This window comes from Alosa pseudoharengus, unplaced genomic scaffold (assembly GCF_046254945.1).
Source record: "Alosa pseudoharengus isolate Yale_2024_CS ecotype anadromous, Long Island Sound unplaced genomic scaffold, YU_APseudo_1.1 YU_APseudo_1.1_scf_2, whole genome shotgun sequence".
Lineage (NCBI taxonomy): Eukaryota > Metazoa > Chordata > Actinopteri > Clupeiformes > Clupeidae > Alosa > Alosa pseudoharengus.
Window position 1 is genome coordinate 27,310,072 of NW_027468663.1, and position 18,754 is coordinate 27,328,825.

At 43.7% G+C, this 18,754-nt stretch overlaps 2 protein-coding genes across 7 annotated transcripts in view; one reads left to right on the forward strand and one right to left on the reverse strand.

The window, feature by feature from the left end:
* The window catches only part of lrba (LPS-responsive vesicle trafficking, beach and anchor containing), a 205,339-nt gene that overhangs the window by 61,171 nt on the left and 125,414 nt on the right, over positions 1–18,754 (reverse strand). The window lies entirely within an intron of this gene.
* On the forward strand, positions 17,191–18,697 carry mab21l2 (mab-21-like 2). The gene has a single exon (XM_076295905.1). It carries the CDS (start codon positions 17,598–17,600, stop codon positions 18,675–18,677), a length of 1,080 nt encoding a protein of 359 aa, XP_076152020.1. The 5' UTR covers positions 17,191–17,597; the 3' UTR covers positions 18,678–18,697.

The window sequence follows — 18,754 nt, forward strand, 5'->3', positions numbered from 1 at the left end:
CACACACACACACACACACACACACACACACACACACACACACACACGCTTGGCTTTAACTTCACCTCTCCCATAAGCCTCTCTCTCACACACTCATGCTAATCCAATCTTTAGTTCTTGGCTTTGTTTCATTTGTTTTTTCTCTCTTTTTTCCACTGCCTGTTTCTGTGGTTGTACCGTGTACTTGCTGAGGGTGGCAGGGGAGAAGAGGAGAGGGGAGAAGAGGAGAGGGGAGAAGAGGAGAGGAGAGGAGAAAAAGACCAGTAGGCCACTGATGGGGGAAAGGCCAAATTAATCACAAACACTCTAATGCAGCCGCAGCTAACGCTAAACTTCCAAATGCTCATTAAGGGGTGGCAGGAGAGCTGCTCAGCAGCTGGGGCCCCTCTGCCGAGGCGCGTTGGGATCCTGCCTGCTCCGCCACCTCACTTCAAAGTCTCTGGAGTTCAATTAATTGTGGATTAGGCAGTGGTCTGTCCGGCTACCCAAGCGGCATCATCTACCGACTGACGGGACCCGAGACAGAGGTACCAGCTTCTAGCAGCCAGTTACCATGACAACCTCATCCCCAAATCACGTAAAGAAATATATTTGTGCCATTGTGAGAGATAATAAAGCAGTGTAAATGCCTGCGATGGCTGTCTATCTGTCTGATCTAGTCCAGACACCTCTGGACCTTTTGCATTCATAAGCTTGTCTGCTTTATTACTCTTTCCACCTCAGGCCTCTGATACAATTAACCCTCTCTAAGCTGTGTTAACACACTCTCTAATACACACTTACACCCATGACCCATATACTCAACAGAGCATGACAGACTCTCTCTCTCTCTCTCTCAAACATGAACCACCAAACACAGAAGATGTGTTAGAGGTAGACTTTCCATCTTTCCACGCCTGTCTACGTGACAAGTCTTCTCTGAGGGGGGCTGAGGGCTAAATGGATGTGTTTGTGGTCTTCTCCAGCGTTGAGAGGGTGGCTATGACAAGTCTGGCCGTGTGATATATCATTTGTGCTGGACCAATGCACTGGGCGAACCTCTGGGCCTTGTGAATTACTCCCAATTGTTCTGTGTTTTTTCCTTGCAGATGAAAAAGGCTCTCAGACAACAAGAGGGTGAAATCAAATGTCCCTACAGGCTGGAGAACCATCCTCATCCCACCCCCCACATCACAGCAACGTCAGCAGGACAAATGGCTGTGGCAACGGCATTATTGTCTGAGGTAGAGTTATGGTGAGATCCAACGCACTCCCACTTGGGCTGCCGGCCAGTGATGGATTGGGAGGTGTGTGCGGCTGTGTGACGGTGGGCATAAAGAACTGGCCCCGGTGTCACATGCGCTGTCAGGATGGGGAGGTGAGGACAGGACAGGGCAGGGCAGGACAGGACAGGACACAAGCCCGAGAATGCAGTCAACAAGTCCAGTGGAGACGTCCCGCTCATCTCTAGGTCTGTTTGCTAAAGCTGCCAGGGCTAGTCTTCATGTCTGCTAATGAGTGTGAGTGCCGTGTTGAGGCCAGCTCTAGACAGTGTGCATCTGAAGCCCCAGATGGTTGCAGGTGTGCGTGATCACGGCCAGATGCTGCCCTCAGGCCTGATGAACTGGACACGCCCCATGCTCCCCATGATGGAGCACACACAGAATTAATGCAGCATCGGCTTACATCCACACACTGGCCTCGGGAAGAGACCGCACTATGGTGGGATACACTAGTCATGATGTTTAGTTTAATAGTTACAATTTCCCTGCTTTCCATCTCAGGAGACTTCATGGTACAATGTTTCTAAAGGTGGCTAAAATGAAAGTACGACTGTAATAATGGCAGGAAACGCTGAGGTCATTTTACGTATGAACAGCCCTTTTGGTAAATTATTCCCCAACAAGTTTTGCTGCTGCTAATTTTTCAGCTTGAAAGGAAAATAAATCCGATAGTCTCGGTTGATGTCACATGGGTCGCAGCTTTTATATTGATTCAGGATTGATTTGATTCCAGGTCTCATTTCAAAGCCAAGACTCTGAGGCGAAGCAAACAACAAAGGCCAGTGGCTGAAATGGGGAAAGTGAGAGCATGAGAGAGAGAGAGAGAGAGAGAAGAGAGAGAGAGAGAGAGAGAGAGTTCATGTTCATTTCTGAGTGATGTCATTTGTCTCTGTCACAGAGAAAAAAACACTTCACCGGGGGAGACAGATGAAGGAGCCCACCCCACCCCATCCCCCACATCTCTGTATTCACTTCTCCACACACACACACAGTTTAACATATGGTGCAATAGTCAATAAACATGACCACTTTTAGAACATTCTTGCTGTTGCAATATAAAAGTGTTTTAACTAACTACACACTTGAAAGTTGTTTAATTGGAAATAACCCCAGACAGACAAGCGCACACCAGCCAAAAAAAACCCTATCTGGAAACAGCGCTCACACAGTAAGATAAATGAGTCTGGGGTTGCCATTCTCTGCTGGGCATAAGGAGTCCTTGTGTTCTGAGGCTGATAAGCTTCTCCAGAAAAAAACAAAAAAATGAAAGCAAGTGAGAGAGAGAGAATCACCTCTTTTTTTAAAGCCTCCACCTCTTATTAACCTGCATGTAAAGCTGCATACACACTGCTACATCCCTTACTCTCCACCGCCTGCTATCCACCACAGGGTGCTGAAAAGAGATGGGGAGGAGGAGAAAACAGCACGGCTTGGTCTGCCTGTTTGGGCGGCAGAGGTTGAATATGCCCTGGCATCTTGTGAGAGGAAAAGGAGGTGATTGAAGTTCAATTTGTATGCTGTTATTAAGTGTTTCCGCATGGCTAACAGAGTTAAAGGATAATGGATGAGGCTGTTATTATTACCTTTTGGTCAGATGAAGTGTTGTGGGCGATAAGGTGAAGAAATTAATGAGCAGGAGGAAGAGGGGTGATCAATCAACATCACTACGGCCCCTGAGCCAGTGGGAATAGTGCACAACTTGATAGAATTCATAGGCAAATAAAAATTGTTAAGGGGGTGGGAGTGGGAAGCATTTCTTTTTCTCAGGGCCAAAAAACCTGGCCTGATCTCCTAAAGAGCCCTTTATACACAACAACCCCACACACACACGCACACACACACACACACACCCAACCTATTGCAAGCTCTAAACACTGCCTCCTCTGTGTCTGTTATGCGTGTGTGTATATCCAGTACATGTGTGTCTGTATGTTGGTGTGTGCTTACCCATAGGTGTCTATGTAGGTGTCAGTGTGACAATATTTGTGCATGTACGCCTGGGTATTCATTCATCACGTCTGCAGGTGTGTCTTCTCAGACTGAGACAGGGGCCGTATTGAAGCTTGGCGAAAGCCAGACCCTATCTAGCTAAGCCATATGTTACATACACACCACATCACAGGCACACCCCCACAGTGTAATGCGAGAGTGTGCTTATTAAACACAGCATTGATGAAGCAGCCTTGTTAAAGCACGGCTCAAATTACCAATCACTTTGTTTACGGTGTATATTTGCATGTGAAGCTATGGACTCGCATAGCCTGGGTGAAGGACTAATGTGCTGGACAAATCATGACATGATGAACACAGTGCATTGCTCCAGTGTGTATGAAGTCAAATTAGGTAGGACAAATACGAGGACCCTCTGGAAACATCCAGCATGTCTCCGCGCACGAGTCCGCCAGTATCGACAACTAATGCGATCTGATGTTTGAACGCGCACTGCGGCTGGCACCCATGATGGCTCAGGGCTCAGGGCTCAGGGCTCTGGCATCACCCCCCCCCCCCCCCCCCACCAACAACTTCCATCTCTCTCTCTCCCAACAACATGTCAGCCCCCCATCACCCTATGAGTTCATCAGACTAACAAGGGGTGGATAGATCCGCCGCCTAACGAGAATCTGCACCAATGGCAGAGCTAGCTGGCCTCCCTGCACAAGGCACCGCCGCTCTCCTGCAGCACTCTGGAGCCAATTAGGGCGGATTTGCTTTTGTGCTTGAGTGATACCAGGAGAAGGCTACGATGGTGGAAAAAAGAGAGAAAGAAAGTGTCACATTCTCTTCCCTTTTTCTTTTGTTCTGCCCCTGGTGTTTTTGAGAGGGGGTGAGGGCAGAAAAAACAGTTTGATACAAGAATGTGATATGTGGTGGAGTGGAGACGCAGATGGGGCCAGGGGGTGAGCTGACCAGTGATCCTCTGAGAAGAGAAGAATGTGCCCCCACAGTGAGAGCAGCGGTCAGAGGATCCGCAGATCACGGAAACACATGAACTCTCTCTTTCTGCTTAGATCTACAAGTCATCAAACACCATCATCAACCAAGAGGCCCCCCTATGGAGAGAATATTAAAAGCGGTCTCGTCTCACTCTTTTCATAAATCTATAAAATCTCCAATGTCATTGACATATGATTGATAGATACAATTGTTCTATGGTCTTGTAGTGGGTTAACTCCTTTGCTATTGTCAAACACTGAGCTCTATCGGCCTTGTGAAGTAAAACAAACTACACACACGGCAGAGTAAACACATGTGAGTGCTTGCTGGAGTGTGAGCTGGAACAAGAAAATAAACAGGACCGGTTTGCGTTTGGCGTTAAGAAAAGTTACGCAGACCCACTCCTGGGTATTTACCCCCACCAGAGACATGGGACGTGCTGTGGTTGGAGGGACCTGCTGAAGCAAAAAGGCCTCTTTGAAAAGGGCTCATTGCGGGCATTTAGTCTGAGTTTAGCCCTGATGGGGATTAAGCCTTTTTGTTCCCCTCTGGCCTGTGTTTGCCAACTGGTTAGTCTTTTCCCTTTCTCCCCCTGCACTGATGCCTGCAGCTTAGCCTTTTAAAGTGCCAACAAAACAAGAAAGAGAGGGTGAAAGAGGGACAGAGAAAGGGAAAGATCTTGTGTGGATTTAGAAAAATGCCGGCAACCCCGAGGGGTTAATTGGAGGAGAAGTGAAGCCTTTAACGCATTGACTCATTAGACATTTAGCCTTTCTGTTAGAGTTAGCAGGCCAACCCAAGGCTCTAGCAAGACTGCATAGGTCAGAATATGGCAAACTAGGAGAACACCAGCAGAAACGCACAGAGCCACAAAACAGAGCAAAACATGTTCATATGGAGTAGTGACTACATCACCACAACACTCCAAAAAGGACCTGACAACTGGTGCTTTGGCCTAAAGAGAAGTGATTTAAAAAGACCCCGGTGAGATAGGGATCAGGAGAGCTGGAGGTGAGGAAGTCCCCCTCTTGTCCCTTTCCTGCTGGAGCCCTGACTCAAACCCCTGGAAGGAGATTTAGGATGCTTTAACCTCGGGGTCACAGAGGGCAGAGCTGGTCACCAAAGAAGGACGAAAAAGAAAAGGAGGGATAAAGGTGACATAAGTGCAGAGAAGGGGAGCGTGAAATTCAGTGGACGTACGCAAATCAGCCAAGATACACACACTCTCTCTCAAAGTCTTTTGGCTTCATGCAGGGGAACTGTTTATGATGGCCACCACAGTAGAATGCCCAGTTAGTAATGCCTCTGAATTGACTGGACTGGGGACTTTCTTCCATCAGAGGGGCCTTCATCACATGCTGTGGACTCGAGCTACGTGGCACTATAGACCTGCTAGGTAGAAGCACCGCAATTGTTGACCTGAGCGAAAAGCTTTAAATAATGTATCCAGAATCTTAACAAGGGACATACTTGGGGCGATTTGCTGAAGGATCCAACAAAAGTTCCCCGTCCTCAGCTGGCTAGAGAGAAAAGGGGCTGTGAGCGTGCCGTACACAGTGAGAGGTGCAGAGAAAATTGATGCGACAGCCGAACCCATTGGGTGCTTAGCAGATCTCAAGAGCCCAAAGCTTTGTCCACTCAGGCCAGTACACTGAAACAGTGGCAAACTTCACACAGGTTTACGGTCCAAACCAGTGCTTTTCCAGTCGCTGTGCTTTTCCCTGTGGACAGGCTTTGGGCCCCCCTCACCACACTAGCCTTCAAGTAATGCTGAAGTGAACCTTCCATAATCCTCCTTTTGTCAAGTCATTAATTGGATTGAAAGAGGTGCAGAGGGGAGGAGGGGTGAGGTGGAATGTGGTCACTGTTTGGGAGATACAGAGTTTTAAAGGGGGATCTCGTTCTCAAAAAACACTTGAGGGTCCTTAGTTAAAATGTTCCTGGGAGTTGTAAACAACTACTAAGAGGAGAATCTAGCAACACACTGAGTAGACATTCAAGTGGTAACCCAGTGGAAATATATGAGACTTTGAGCACAAATCCCCACATGGAGCAGTGACCAATGTGCAGATAGAGATGCTAGTGCTGCAGGGTGGTGGTCACATGCTATAGAGGAGCATGAGAGAATGCCGTTGGTATTTAAACCCTTGATCAAATCATCTGACAGGTTTAGTAGTTTCAGAGTCCTCCACGAATTACTCAGACTGGCAGTGGGGAGGCAGAAATGGTGTCCCACTTGAAGGTAAAAAAACAAATATCACATTTCAAAGTCTTGTGGTCACAGTGTGAAACTACATACACACACAGACCCTCACACGTACACACACATAAGCACACACAACAATAATGACTAACAGGCTGAGCGGTTGCCTAAGTATGTTCTGAGTTCCAAGCAGAATCTGGGGGGAGGGCGGGAGGGAGAGAAGCTCAATCGGACACAATTTGCCTTGTCAAACCACAGACACTGAACAAATGTCATCCTGTTTGCGCAGAGTTATGGAATTTATAGGTGTTGCAAGTCTACGTCTGACGGCACTGACACCACACACAGAGGTTTTAATCTCAGAGTTGCCAATGAAAGCCACAGTCCACTATCCACATGGAGTCCCCAAAGACATGTCATTGCTACAGCAAGAATTTACTATAACAACACTGAGTGAGTGAAGAAACAATCTTGGACAGAACCAATACAAACATGCAAAACACATTTTTAAAACATTCAAGCCAAGAAATATGACTGAATATTTCATGTCAAGGGATAATAACTAATCAAAACTACATGATCTATTTCAGACATCATGATGAAAGCCAAGTTAAAAGACTGAAGCTTCCTCATCTACTCCTAATGGCCAGCGAAACTAACATGTAGTGAGGAAAGTGACGGCTCTGATGAGCAGACTGGCTGCACTGAGGGTAACACACAGAGACAGCAGCAGCCCTGGCATCCACAACCAAGCAGCTCCATCGATCAGCCTGCACGTGCTGTGCCGGGGTGCACTAGTCACTCACTCACAAGACCCACTGAGAGAGGGGAGGACGCTCCTCACTCGGTCACAAACATATGGCCCTGCTATGAAAGACTCACTCAGGAGAGCATGAAGGAGGACAGTTCTTCAGAAATGTTATCTTCAGTGAGAGTGAAATTGAGAAGGGAAAAAATACTTTTAAAAAAGTGTGTGATTATCATCACGGCAATGGTCTCCCTACAGCAGCTGACATCAATAACAACCCTCGGCTGGGCCAGTCTGCGTCCCCCCCTTTACACAGCTCATCTTACATCTTACATCATGCACCAACCATGAGATGGACAGCCGATCTCCAGAATAAAGGGAACCCAATAAACAGAATGTTACGATATGACTGATCTAAATGATATGCATCTCTGTTTCACCAGAGAAAAGAGCTAAGAAAGCAAATAGCAAAGTGATGACTGTGCTGTCAATTGGATGCATTACACATGTATAGCACCGAGGAAGCATTCATCTGTCCATCTAGTCCAAGACAACTCAATCAGGTTAACATTAATGGTGAAGATGTCCCTCTCTGACCCTTATTCACCTGAAACCCGATCCTTGGAGGAGAACAAAAACACAGAGTACACTCTCTTATATAGGGCCATTATAAAGTAGACATGCTTGAAGGGCTTGATCTATTGATCTGGCTGATGGAATGATATGTCAGTCCCCACAAATAAAAGTCCATGTCTCACGGAGGAATGGCGGTTTCGGGAATCGCCCCGTAAATCTGATGATGGGCCAGAGCTCCTCACATCCCTCTCCCTCCTTGACTTTGAAGGCAGGCAAGTATGATGGCGGAGTCGGCATGCACCTCTGACTTCTATTACCCAGAGTTCTTATCAGACGACAGGATCAGTGACCTCATCTCACCAGCGTGGCCCCATCTTTGGTGGGATAACCTCTGCAGGCACACGCATGTAGGGAGCACAGCCCATGCGAATGGATCACAGCTACTGATGTGGTTAAGAGAAGAGTGATAAAGACTACAGCCAAAGATGGATAAAGGAAGTGGGCAATTTGTCTCCACTAACTTAGATCCCTAGTCATTTGCCGCTAAGCTTGCCATTTACTTCAGGGAGTTTTAGAATGATCAAAACAAAATAATTGAATGACTGAACAAAACAGCTAGCCAGAGATCAGGAACACTTCACACCGGCTCTAGTCCTTATGACTACTGGGACAACGAAATGTAACATTACAGGAGATATGAAGTTATATGCACGAATCACAATTTCTCCAGTGAAAGAAGTGCAGAGGAAGGTGTCGGAAGAGGAGTGTGTGATAAGACTGATAATAATGATGAGAGCAGAGTACGGAAATGTTTAATGCATTCCAGGTGCAGCAATTACAGGAGGAGAGGAAGAGAACAAGGAGTCTCATCATTCACCCAGTGTGCGCCTGCACCATTTATCGACCCTTCCAGGATGCGCTCCATCAATACACAGTGTGTGTGTGTGTGTGTGTGTGTGTGTGTGTGTGTGTGTGTGTGTGTGTGTGTGTAACAGGAGGAGGGGTTATAAATATGACTGACCGAAAAGTGGCATGGCTTCACTTCTTGAGCTCATTGATAATGACATACCTGCTATAGCCCGCCGTTAGCAGTTTCACAAACTACTTAGGCCTAACTGAAAAATCAATAGGCCTTTCAAAGGGCCTGACACTCTGACTGGCAGCTGCAGCCGAAGGTCGTCCGCCGCAGAGGGGCAGGGGTGGGGAGTCCACTGGTCAATGCAACCGGTCTAACGATTTGGAACTGCCACCCCGCCAAAAAGAACATTTTTCTTTGATCAGCCCCCTGGTTCTCCCCCATGCCATCTCCTCCTCTGCAATTAGCAGTGAACAGGGGGTCTGTACAGCAGAAATAATTGAAACAGCAGGTAAAAGAAAATACTGGGAGATCTAAATCCACATACCTACATTTATTTATCCAGAAGTGACAGAAGTTTAATGATATTTAGCAGTATTAGAACCACTTTCAATTTAATATGAAGAAAGCTCATATGTGCCTGGTTATAAGACTGGTTTTACCTCAAAATAACAGCTTCAAAGTCCTTCTGATGGTAAACTAACTTGGAACAGGGAGAATTGTGTGCCTACATTTCTACGGAGAACAAGCCTTGCAACTTGCTCTGCCCTGACCCAGAGAATCACACACTACTATTAGGGTCATTACATAATTCATCATTCCGGTTGTTGCTACACCGTCTCAGATACTGTTCAAACCTTGTCTATATCAAGAATGTGTACACTGTGTGCTGTGTGTGTTTCACTAATTCACGGATTGGGATAAATGCAGAGACAAAATTTCCCTCACAGGATCAAAAGAGTATATATACTTATACTTATACTTACTTAGAATGGGTCCCAGAACCAAAGCCTGTAAAATATTTCTGTTCAAATCCTATGTCTTCATATTATTTTCAGTCCTTAAAATTACTTCAGTTTTACAGTCTAAAAATCACATTGTCTGGTAAGCCATGTTTGGGCATTAATATAATGAAAAGTTTATTATATATTTAGTACATTATGGTAGCCCAAACTTTGAAGGGTGGAAGACAAACATGTTCTCAGTATGACTAAACCATTAAAAGTGTTACAGCATTCTCGTTGATTTTCTACGAGGCTCTAGATTCGGAATCAGGTGCAAAAAGAGTGACAGGGTAGTATAAACTTGTTTTTGTATGCATTTGCTATCAATTATTTTTTCTTTACATTCTATATTGTTTTACTGTTGTACCAATATGAGTTCTCCACATATAATGGGGCTTGAAGATTTTAAGGATTAAACAAGGGGAGGTTGTGTTATTATGTCATTTTCAGGATTTCAGGATTAAAATGGTATGTGGGGTAGCTAGTAGGCACTTGAAAATCTATGTGTACAAAGTGCCAATGTTGTACCATAGATCAATAAATTGAGTCAAAATCATTGTTTTGCCCCAGGGCCCAGAATGAAAACCCATAGGTATACAATGTAACCAAGTAAGTGTAATTATGCATGAATGAAACATGGTACATCATTGGCACATGAAATGACTATACACTGAGCTATTCCCATGTTGATTTTTGTGTTCCTTCCTACTAGCTACTACTAGTACTTCCTACTAGCCCACATACCATTTTATACCTATGAAAATTACCAAAAATCCATTTCATCCTTAATATCTTCATGTGCATTTGTTGCAGATATTGGTTTAACATTAATAAAGTATTGTATTTGCAGACAAAATAATGATTGGTGCCATGCAGATACAGAAAATGAGTTTACAAGACCCTCAATGTCACCGGTTGTGCCCTTTTTTCCATATCTAGGACCGTTATATAAAACTAATGTGCATGCAGTACAAACTTCTAACGGTCCAGTCATAACAAGAACTTCCACCGTACAAAGTTTTGGCAGGAATAATAATTTTCTAGATATTAATGACCAAACATGGCCTCCAAGATAAGGCATTTCTGAGAGTGTAAAATGAAAATAAAAATATTATAATTTAACAAAAATATTTCACAGGACCTAAATATTAGGTAGACATACCTTACTTATACTTAGAACTTTGAGCAAAATAGGAGACGGTGCAGCAACCATTTTCCTGGATTTTCCCTGATTTGACATGGAATGACCCATTATATTTGTATGAAATCGTGTAATATCACCATCTTCGGAGATTATCTTTGCCACGCGTACCTTCGTCGTGTCTGGAGGGAAGGGTGCAAGCCATGAGTGGTATTCATAACAGTTGTGTAAAATACACATACTCCTAAACTGCAGGGGGGGATGCACGACCATTTTGACCTGTTTTCTGTTTTTTACTTCCACTCTTGCTTAACATGGCTCTGGCAAGTGCCTTCAACCGATTTTCTGTTTCAATGTCAGCCATTCAGTAAACATTAACTTTAGCGTATGCGTAACACAGTATGATAGCGTATGCTACACATCCATCTTGACTGACATCCCGATTACCCAATGGAAATGGCCATAAGCATTGCAATGTAACACTGTGTGTTTGCATGGAACTACCCTGGTGTGTATAAATGCAGCAGCCCCACTTAAAGTGGGGCTGGTGGTGGGGGTAGGGGAACACCCATCTGGTAGATGACCTCATCAAGTCTGCCTGGCAGATGCGGAAGGGGCTGCCAAGCAATTAGTACCACTGGTTGATTTCTTTGGGGCTGTCTACCAAGCTAACGCATGTGAGCCCTCAGACATGGGAACGAGAGAGAGGGAGGAAGAGAGAGAGAGAGAGAGAGAGAGAGAGAGAGAGAGAGAGAGAGAGAGAGAGAAAGAGAGAGAGCACAAGTGTGTATGAGAGAGGATGTGTGAGGGGGGTAGACAGATAGAGAGAAGGGGAGAGGGAGGGAGAGAGCAAGAGCGAGAGAGAGAGAGAGAGAGAGAGAATTCAAAAATGGGTGGTGTTTCTGAATTTGTGTACTTGGGTGTATGTGTGTATGCATCTGTGTGTGAATGTCTTGCCATCCATGCACCTCTCGGGTTTCCAGTGCGGGCAAGGGGTGGGGGTCGTGGATAGCTAAAAGCACCTCTACTCTCACTGACATTCTCCCTCTTATCATTCCCATGAAAGCACAAAGCTCGCTAACTCAAGCCGACACAGGAATAAAACTGTTGCAGATTTCTCGCTCTCGCACTCTCTCTCTCTCTCTCCTCTTTCCTTGTGAATGATCCAGACGTCTGAACTCAATTCCCTACTCTTTATTTATATCTCCACACTTCTAGAGGAGAGCAAAGAGCCCAATTTATTCTAATGTATGCACTGCTAGAATTCTCACTTTGAATGTCTCTATTCTTTGGTAGAGTTGTGGACGCGCCATGGAGCTCCATGGCAATGTGGGGGAAATGTAGTCATTAAATGCATTCAGCTCACTTTTAATCATTGTTGACTTTATTGCTCATGACCAGACCATCTGTGGAAATGCATTTGGTGGCAAAAAAACAGAGCGAAACTCCGTTAAATAGCACAGAAGAAATGGGTTAAACCCTGCCTCCACTTCCTAATGGCTGTCTCTAGTGCCTTGGGCTTTTCATGGGCACCATATGCAGGTGAGATCTGAGAAAAGCTTGTGTTTGTACAACGCATTAAAAACCTAAAAGGTACAGCTGGGGAGAGCTAAAGAAGGAACAACATTTTAAGCATGTATAGACTGACATATGGAGAGAGAAAAAATATGAAAGTGCACAACAGATTGTGAGCTCAAATAATAACTAGAGGTCATAAAGATAAAGACGACACAGAGTAGTAAGAATATCATGAGCTTCCCAAAACCATCTGTGGAACAAAAACAAGCATGGATAAAAATAATAATAATAATAATAATTTTGCAACGATTTCATCCTATTCCTTGTCACAGAACTTTCTATTGTTGTTTCTATTCTTGTGATACATGTATGACACTAATAACTTGTTCAGACAGACTGTAATCGGCTTTTTGATCATTTCTGTATCAAAACAGCAAGAGATGTTTACATATAAAAAGGTTTCTCTTATCACATGAAAATATCTTTCCAAAAAGTTGATTTAATCAGTCTCTAAAAAACAGTTATTGTGCAGATACCAGTAACTATAAATTACTAAAGTAACAGCACTAGTCAGGTGTGCAACTGGAGTTTGGCCAGGTAGCAAGTTATACTCTTCAGAAAGAGAGAGAGAGAGAGAGAGAGAGAAAGAAAGAAATAGAGGGAGGGAGGAGATGAAGGAGCTTATCAGACACCATCCAGCTCTGTCGAAAGGATCACCACAGAGTTGTCTGATCAAAGAGAAGTGGCTCCATAGCAGAATCCATCCCTTCTCTCCCTCGCCATTCAATAAAAGCAGCTCTTTACCATCTCAGATAATGCAGGATGTCTTCCAAAAAAAGCAGAATAGCAAGAGACCTCCTCCACCTCTGAGAAAAGTCTGATAGCAGAAAGGCCTCTTGGAACAGTTGCTTTGCATTTGAGACATGTATCAGGCCCCTGAAACACGCACTTTCCTCCAACACTTAAGCACTGGCTGCCCTTTAAACGGCTTGCACACAACATCCATCTCCACCACTACGGTTACTTGCATGAATTATATTCAGTGAGTAGTTTGTCAAGTATATGTGTTAAAAATGTTTTCATCTTCACATTTAAGTTGCAGAATTGAAATGATCATGAAATGTTTTGAGCAGTCAAAACATTCAGCGATGTCCATATCACAGTCTTAAACCAAACATGTAAAGGCCTGGATGTCTAAGGGAGTATTCGCTCAGTGCTTACATGTGAACCTGCTGGTTATAATGTACACTCACAGACAGGATCTCACCCAGGGGTTATTTTTGCTATGTTTCCACAGCTATTTGTTTTGTGTCTGTTCTTTCTTTCTTAGACCCCAGAGGAGAATGTGACTGCTAGACAGCAGCCCGCCTTACTCTTTGCCAAAAGCTCAGAGCCATGCATACAGACTCTAGGGAGAAATTAGCCACTGCTTCAGATTGCCTGCTAAACATCTTTTGAGGATTATTCTTGATGTTAGAGGAGCATGTAATTAAAGTTTTGTTGGTATTATTAAGGAATAGCCCAGATCAACATGCACAAAAAAGAAAACTCCTCAACAAAAGCGGAGTTACATATTAGAAACATATATAAAAAGTGCATTGTAGCACTGAGAAAAACTTTTTTCCAGATGAGAAACAAAAGTGTGAGATTTGGTTTGGATACAGAGACGACATGTCATGACAAGGCTCATACGACAAAATGTGTCTACTAAACTAGTCGTTTATGACATATCTGTGTTTTCTTGGAATACATTTCTTTCTTTTCAGAATTACACCTATGGGCATACCTTTAGATCCATTATCCCCTAGTCCTCTGACACTATCTCGGTCTTACTTGTGTGATAATGATCAAATATATGAAAAATTATATCATTACAAAAATATGTGTTGAGAGCCTGTGATGCAGAAATTTCAACCAGGCATATATAGCCAATACATATAGACCAATGACTGTATAAATATACACACACACACACACACACACACACACACACACACCGGTATACAGTCCAGATATGAGCACAATGACCTTGTGGTGAGATGTAAAGTATGTGAAATGGCTCTCACATGCTCATTTTTACCATCACCATACATCACGTTCATGCAGTAGTTAGCGTGCCTCCCTACATGTAGGATATTTTCAGAATTAAGAGTGGGTATTAATCTTTCAGGTTCCCATATTTTGATATTAACCAGCCTTACATTAATATAAAAAGTGCTGAGGGCAAGGAGAAAGAGAGCAGTAACTGTTTGCATATGACTGCTCCCTCAGTATAGTGTGATTCAGGGGAAAAGAATGCAAAATCACAACAGTTGTGCTTTTTCAAAAATCTTTGTAATAAATCAAACCTCTACATGAACCATGCATCAGATGGATCTTAGCAAATTGTAATTAGTATTTTTTCATTTGCTACACAAGAAAAGATTTGTTACTGTTTTTTTTTTTTTTTTTTTAACAAACCCGTAAAGCACCTATAGGGCCTATGGCATAGTTATGTTTGATGAATGCATGGATAAGAGATTTAGTCAATGAAATGCCATACATTTAACAAGGAAAGTGTTTGTCCGTTCGGTTAACAACAGAGGGGTAAATTCTTTTAAACATTCCCCGTAAAATGTAAAATATGAGCTATCAAAAGAGGCTGAGTGGGTAGGCTAAACAGCAGAATACGTGCAGACAGACCTGTGACTTTTCTTTCACTCATAGAGGCTAATGCCGGGGCTGGTGCACTGGAGTGAGTCCCACACCAGCACACAGCAGTGCCTCTCCAGCAGCTCACCTCACTATGGCCACAACACTGACTGCTAAAAGGGGAGTTAGTCTCCTGCAGCTCACCTCACTATGGCCACAACACTGACTGCTAAAAGGGGAGTTTAATGAACTTGAGAGTGAATGAGAGTGAAGAGGCCAAAATGGTTGTGTTATTTCAATATCTCTTCTAAATCACTCAATTTAGGGCATGCTACAATATTTCCATGAAGGCCATGTTCACCTATTCCAGTTTTAGCAACACTATTCAGATATTTAACTACATGTCAAGCTAACATGGAAAGTGTTCAATGATCAGAATTTTCTTAAAAAATAATAGTCCAGCATTTAAAAAAATGCTCTCGAAAAGATGCACAGGTGCAGGGCTTGACTAAATCTTGTTCACTGTTGGCAGGTGGTGTTTCCTACTTTGTGCTTTTGATTTAAAAATTTTTTTTTTTTTTTAAATAAATAAATAAATAAATACTTTCATAAGGACAAATACTTTAAGAAACTCTGAATATCACTATATTATAGTGAGATAATATTACAGATCAATAGCTTGCCTCCATTACTTAATGGGGTTTCCTGCATGGAGCTTTAGGTGTTTCCAGTTGTGTTGCTACACAACAGGGTTTAAGTCCGGCTGTTGTGTTTTTGAACTTCGCACGATGGAGAGCCCTTGAGGGAGACGGTGATAGGTGCTTAAGTCATCGAACATGAAGCGCGGGGTGATAAGAGTGCTTCAATTACAACCCCGCAGAACCTGTGTGCTACATTATTCATCATACACACTTCAATGTCCAAAAGGATGGTCATAATAGGCTAATAATAATTATTATTACTTAAAAAAAAAAAAAAAAAAACTCGGAAAAGAAGACCAAGCTACAACAAGAATGTGCTAAGGTGCTGATCACAGTAATGTCAATTTGCAACACAATATTTAGGAGTGAAGGAATGAAACATGATTATGGCCTGAAACACGAACAGTCTGTTAGCCGTGTTTAGAATCAAATGTTTCATTTTTTTCATACATTTCATATTTAACGTGTAAAATATGGGTAATTATTATGTGCAATATAACCACTATCTTTAAAATAGAAGAAGAATAATGAAAGAAAAATGGTTTGAGTATGAAATGTTTTCATTTTTGCATTATAGACTTGGTGAGCTAACTTAAATAGGCGTAATGGACTTAATGGGCGAAAATAGCATTTTAACCCATACAGACGTTATAGCATTATACCAGCGAAGCATCTATGACCGCTTCGTCTCACTCTGCCGTATGAGCGTTTTCCTCTTCGTCTTAAACCCGTGAATGTTGGTCAGCGCATTTCATAACTTCGTGCTTTGTCACTTTTCCCAAATTGAATTGCCATTCAGTTTTACAAGTACGCCTTCCGATCATTAAATATTTACATGAAGGACTTCAGTTTAAACATCCGTTTAACTGCAGCGACGTGTGACAACAAGCGGGCCTGTTCAACATCTATAGGATAATATAATAATAGATAAGGCACTTACGTGATACTATGTCGAAGATGTGTGCAGGATGTGACCCAACAACATAATTGATTTCATTAATATGTAAATCACATGACTAAGCAGGGCATGGCATTGCCTATGCTGCATATGCACTAGCCATATGTTCAAAATAGTCTACCCCACACACAAATATTTCTTTTATTTATTTTTTAAATGTAGTCTATACAAAATATATAAAATAAACATACAATGTATCAAACATAAACACATTTCCACAAATACAAGGACGGCTATAATATACAACGAGTCTTTTCCTGGACCATTGGTACATTCACCAGACAAGATAAACGAAGATAGAAACAAATATGTTAATAATCAGGACATAGCCTAATGAAAATGACGTTAATGAGATATTCTATTCTAAGATCAATTGACAAAATAATCTTGCAAATGCTCAATATGTGACCCGGTAGGCAAATGGAATACAAATTAACCAAAGACCATGACCATATCTCACGTTATAGGTTCGCAGGTTGAAGTCCCATATATGTTTTGTAAATACGAATTGTTTGTTCTAACCTGGATGCTTCGCGGCTTCTTGAGATGTTCTAGAGGAGAGAATCTCACCAGCCCACAACCGCCTGTCGGCTGAGATTGTGATTGGTTGTTCGCCGTGACAGCTCAGCCGTTGATTGCAAGATGGGAAGCCCGACCCCTTTCACTCTTGCAAGGGGACCATTCATAAACTAAACAGGTCTAGTGCTCTCGGTTGAGTCTGGACATCCACACGCAGAAGAAACGTTCAGGTTTCACAGCAAAAAGGAGTAAAGAGACATGAGTGATCACAACCAGTGGTTCATATTATAGCGTGTGCACAACCTGAGACGGACCTGCCTCTCAGCCCTCTTTGCGCCGTGAACTTCACTTTAGACAAGTGGTTTGACATTGCGTTGCATCTCTATCCGCTTCCTCTCGAAACTGACGTCCATCCGCTGAGCGCGCAAACTTCACTATTATTTTTTCCTTTGCTCAGAAGCGCCCTGCCTCTGGCTTAACCGGTAAGCATTGGATCCGTCAGCCTACTGCGAAACTCCGGTGTATAGCCCGGACCTTTGCCCAAACATGATTGCGACGCAGGCTAAGCTGGTTTACCAGCTCAACAAATACTACAACGAACGATGTCAGACGCGCAAAGCAGCGATTGCCAAAACTATTCGGGAGGTATGCAAGGTTGTATCGGACGTCCTAAAGGAGGTGGAAGTCCAGGAGCCTCGCTTCATAAGCTCTCTTAGCGAAATTGATGCGCGCTACGAGGGCATGGAAGTCATTGCACCCAACGAATTCGAGGTGGTGCTTTACCTGAACCAGATGGGCGTCTTCAACTTCGTGGATGACGGATCCCTGCCTGGCTGTGCAGTCTTGAAGCTCAGTGACGGCCGCAAAAGAAGCATGTCACTTTGGGTCGAGTTCATCACTGCCTCTGGCTACCTCTCGGCCCGTAAGATCCGCTCTCGGTTTCAGACTCTTGTGGCACAGGCCGTGGATAAATGCAGTTACCGTGACGTGGTCAAGATGGTGGCTGACACCAGCGAGGTTAAACTGCGCATCAGAGAGAGGTATGTTGTGCAGATCACGCCAGCTTTTAAATGCACGGGTATCTGGCCTAGAAGTGCTGCCCAGTGGCCCATGCCTCACATCCCATGGCCAGGTCCCAACAGGGTCGCTGAAGTGAAAGCTGAGGGATTCAATCTTCTCTCCAAGGAGTGCTACTCCTTAACTGGTAAACAGAGTTCAGCAGAGAGCGACGCCTGGGTCTTGCAGTTCAGTGAGGCCGAGAATAGACTCCTGATGTCGGGCTGCAGGAAGAAGTGTCTATCCGTTTTAAAGACTTTGCGCGACCGACACCTGGAGCTGCCAGGCATGCCCCTTAACAACTATCACATGAAGACTCTACTGCTCTATGAGTGCGAGAAGCACCCGCGGGAAACCGACTGGGATGAGTCCTGCCTCGGGGACCGACTAAACGGCATTCTGCTACAGCTCATCTCTTGTTTGCAGTGCCGCCGATGCCCCCATTACTTCTTACCAAATTTGGACCTTTTTCAGGGGAAGCCTCATTCAGCCCTTGAAGCAGCAGCTAAACAGACATGGAGACTTGCGAGAGAAATCCTGACCAATGCGAAAAGTTTGGACAAATTGTAGTCTAACGTGAACACTTTGTTTCTCATATGTGGGACCTTAAGAGATTGCATCACTTAAATGTGGAGAAAATGGCCTTG

Bases quoted from the DNA above. Each gene is read 5' to 3' on its own strand.
- mab21l2 (XM_076295905.1), top strand. From the start codon at position 17,598: ATGATTGCGACGCAGGCTAAGCTGGTTTACCAGCTCAACAAATACTAC.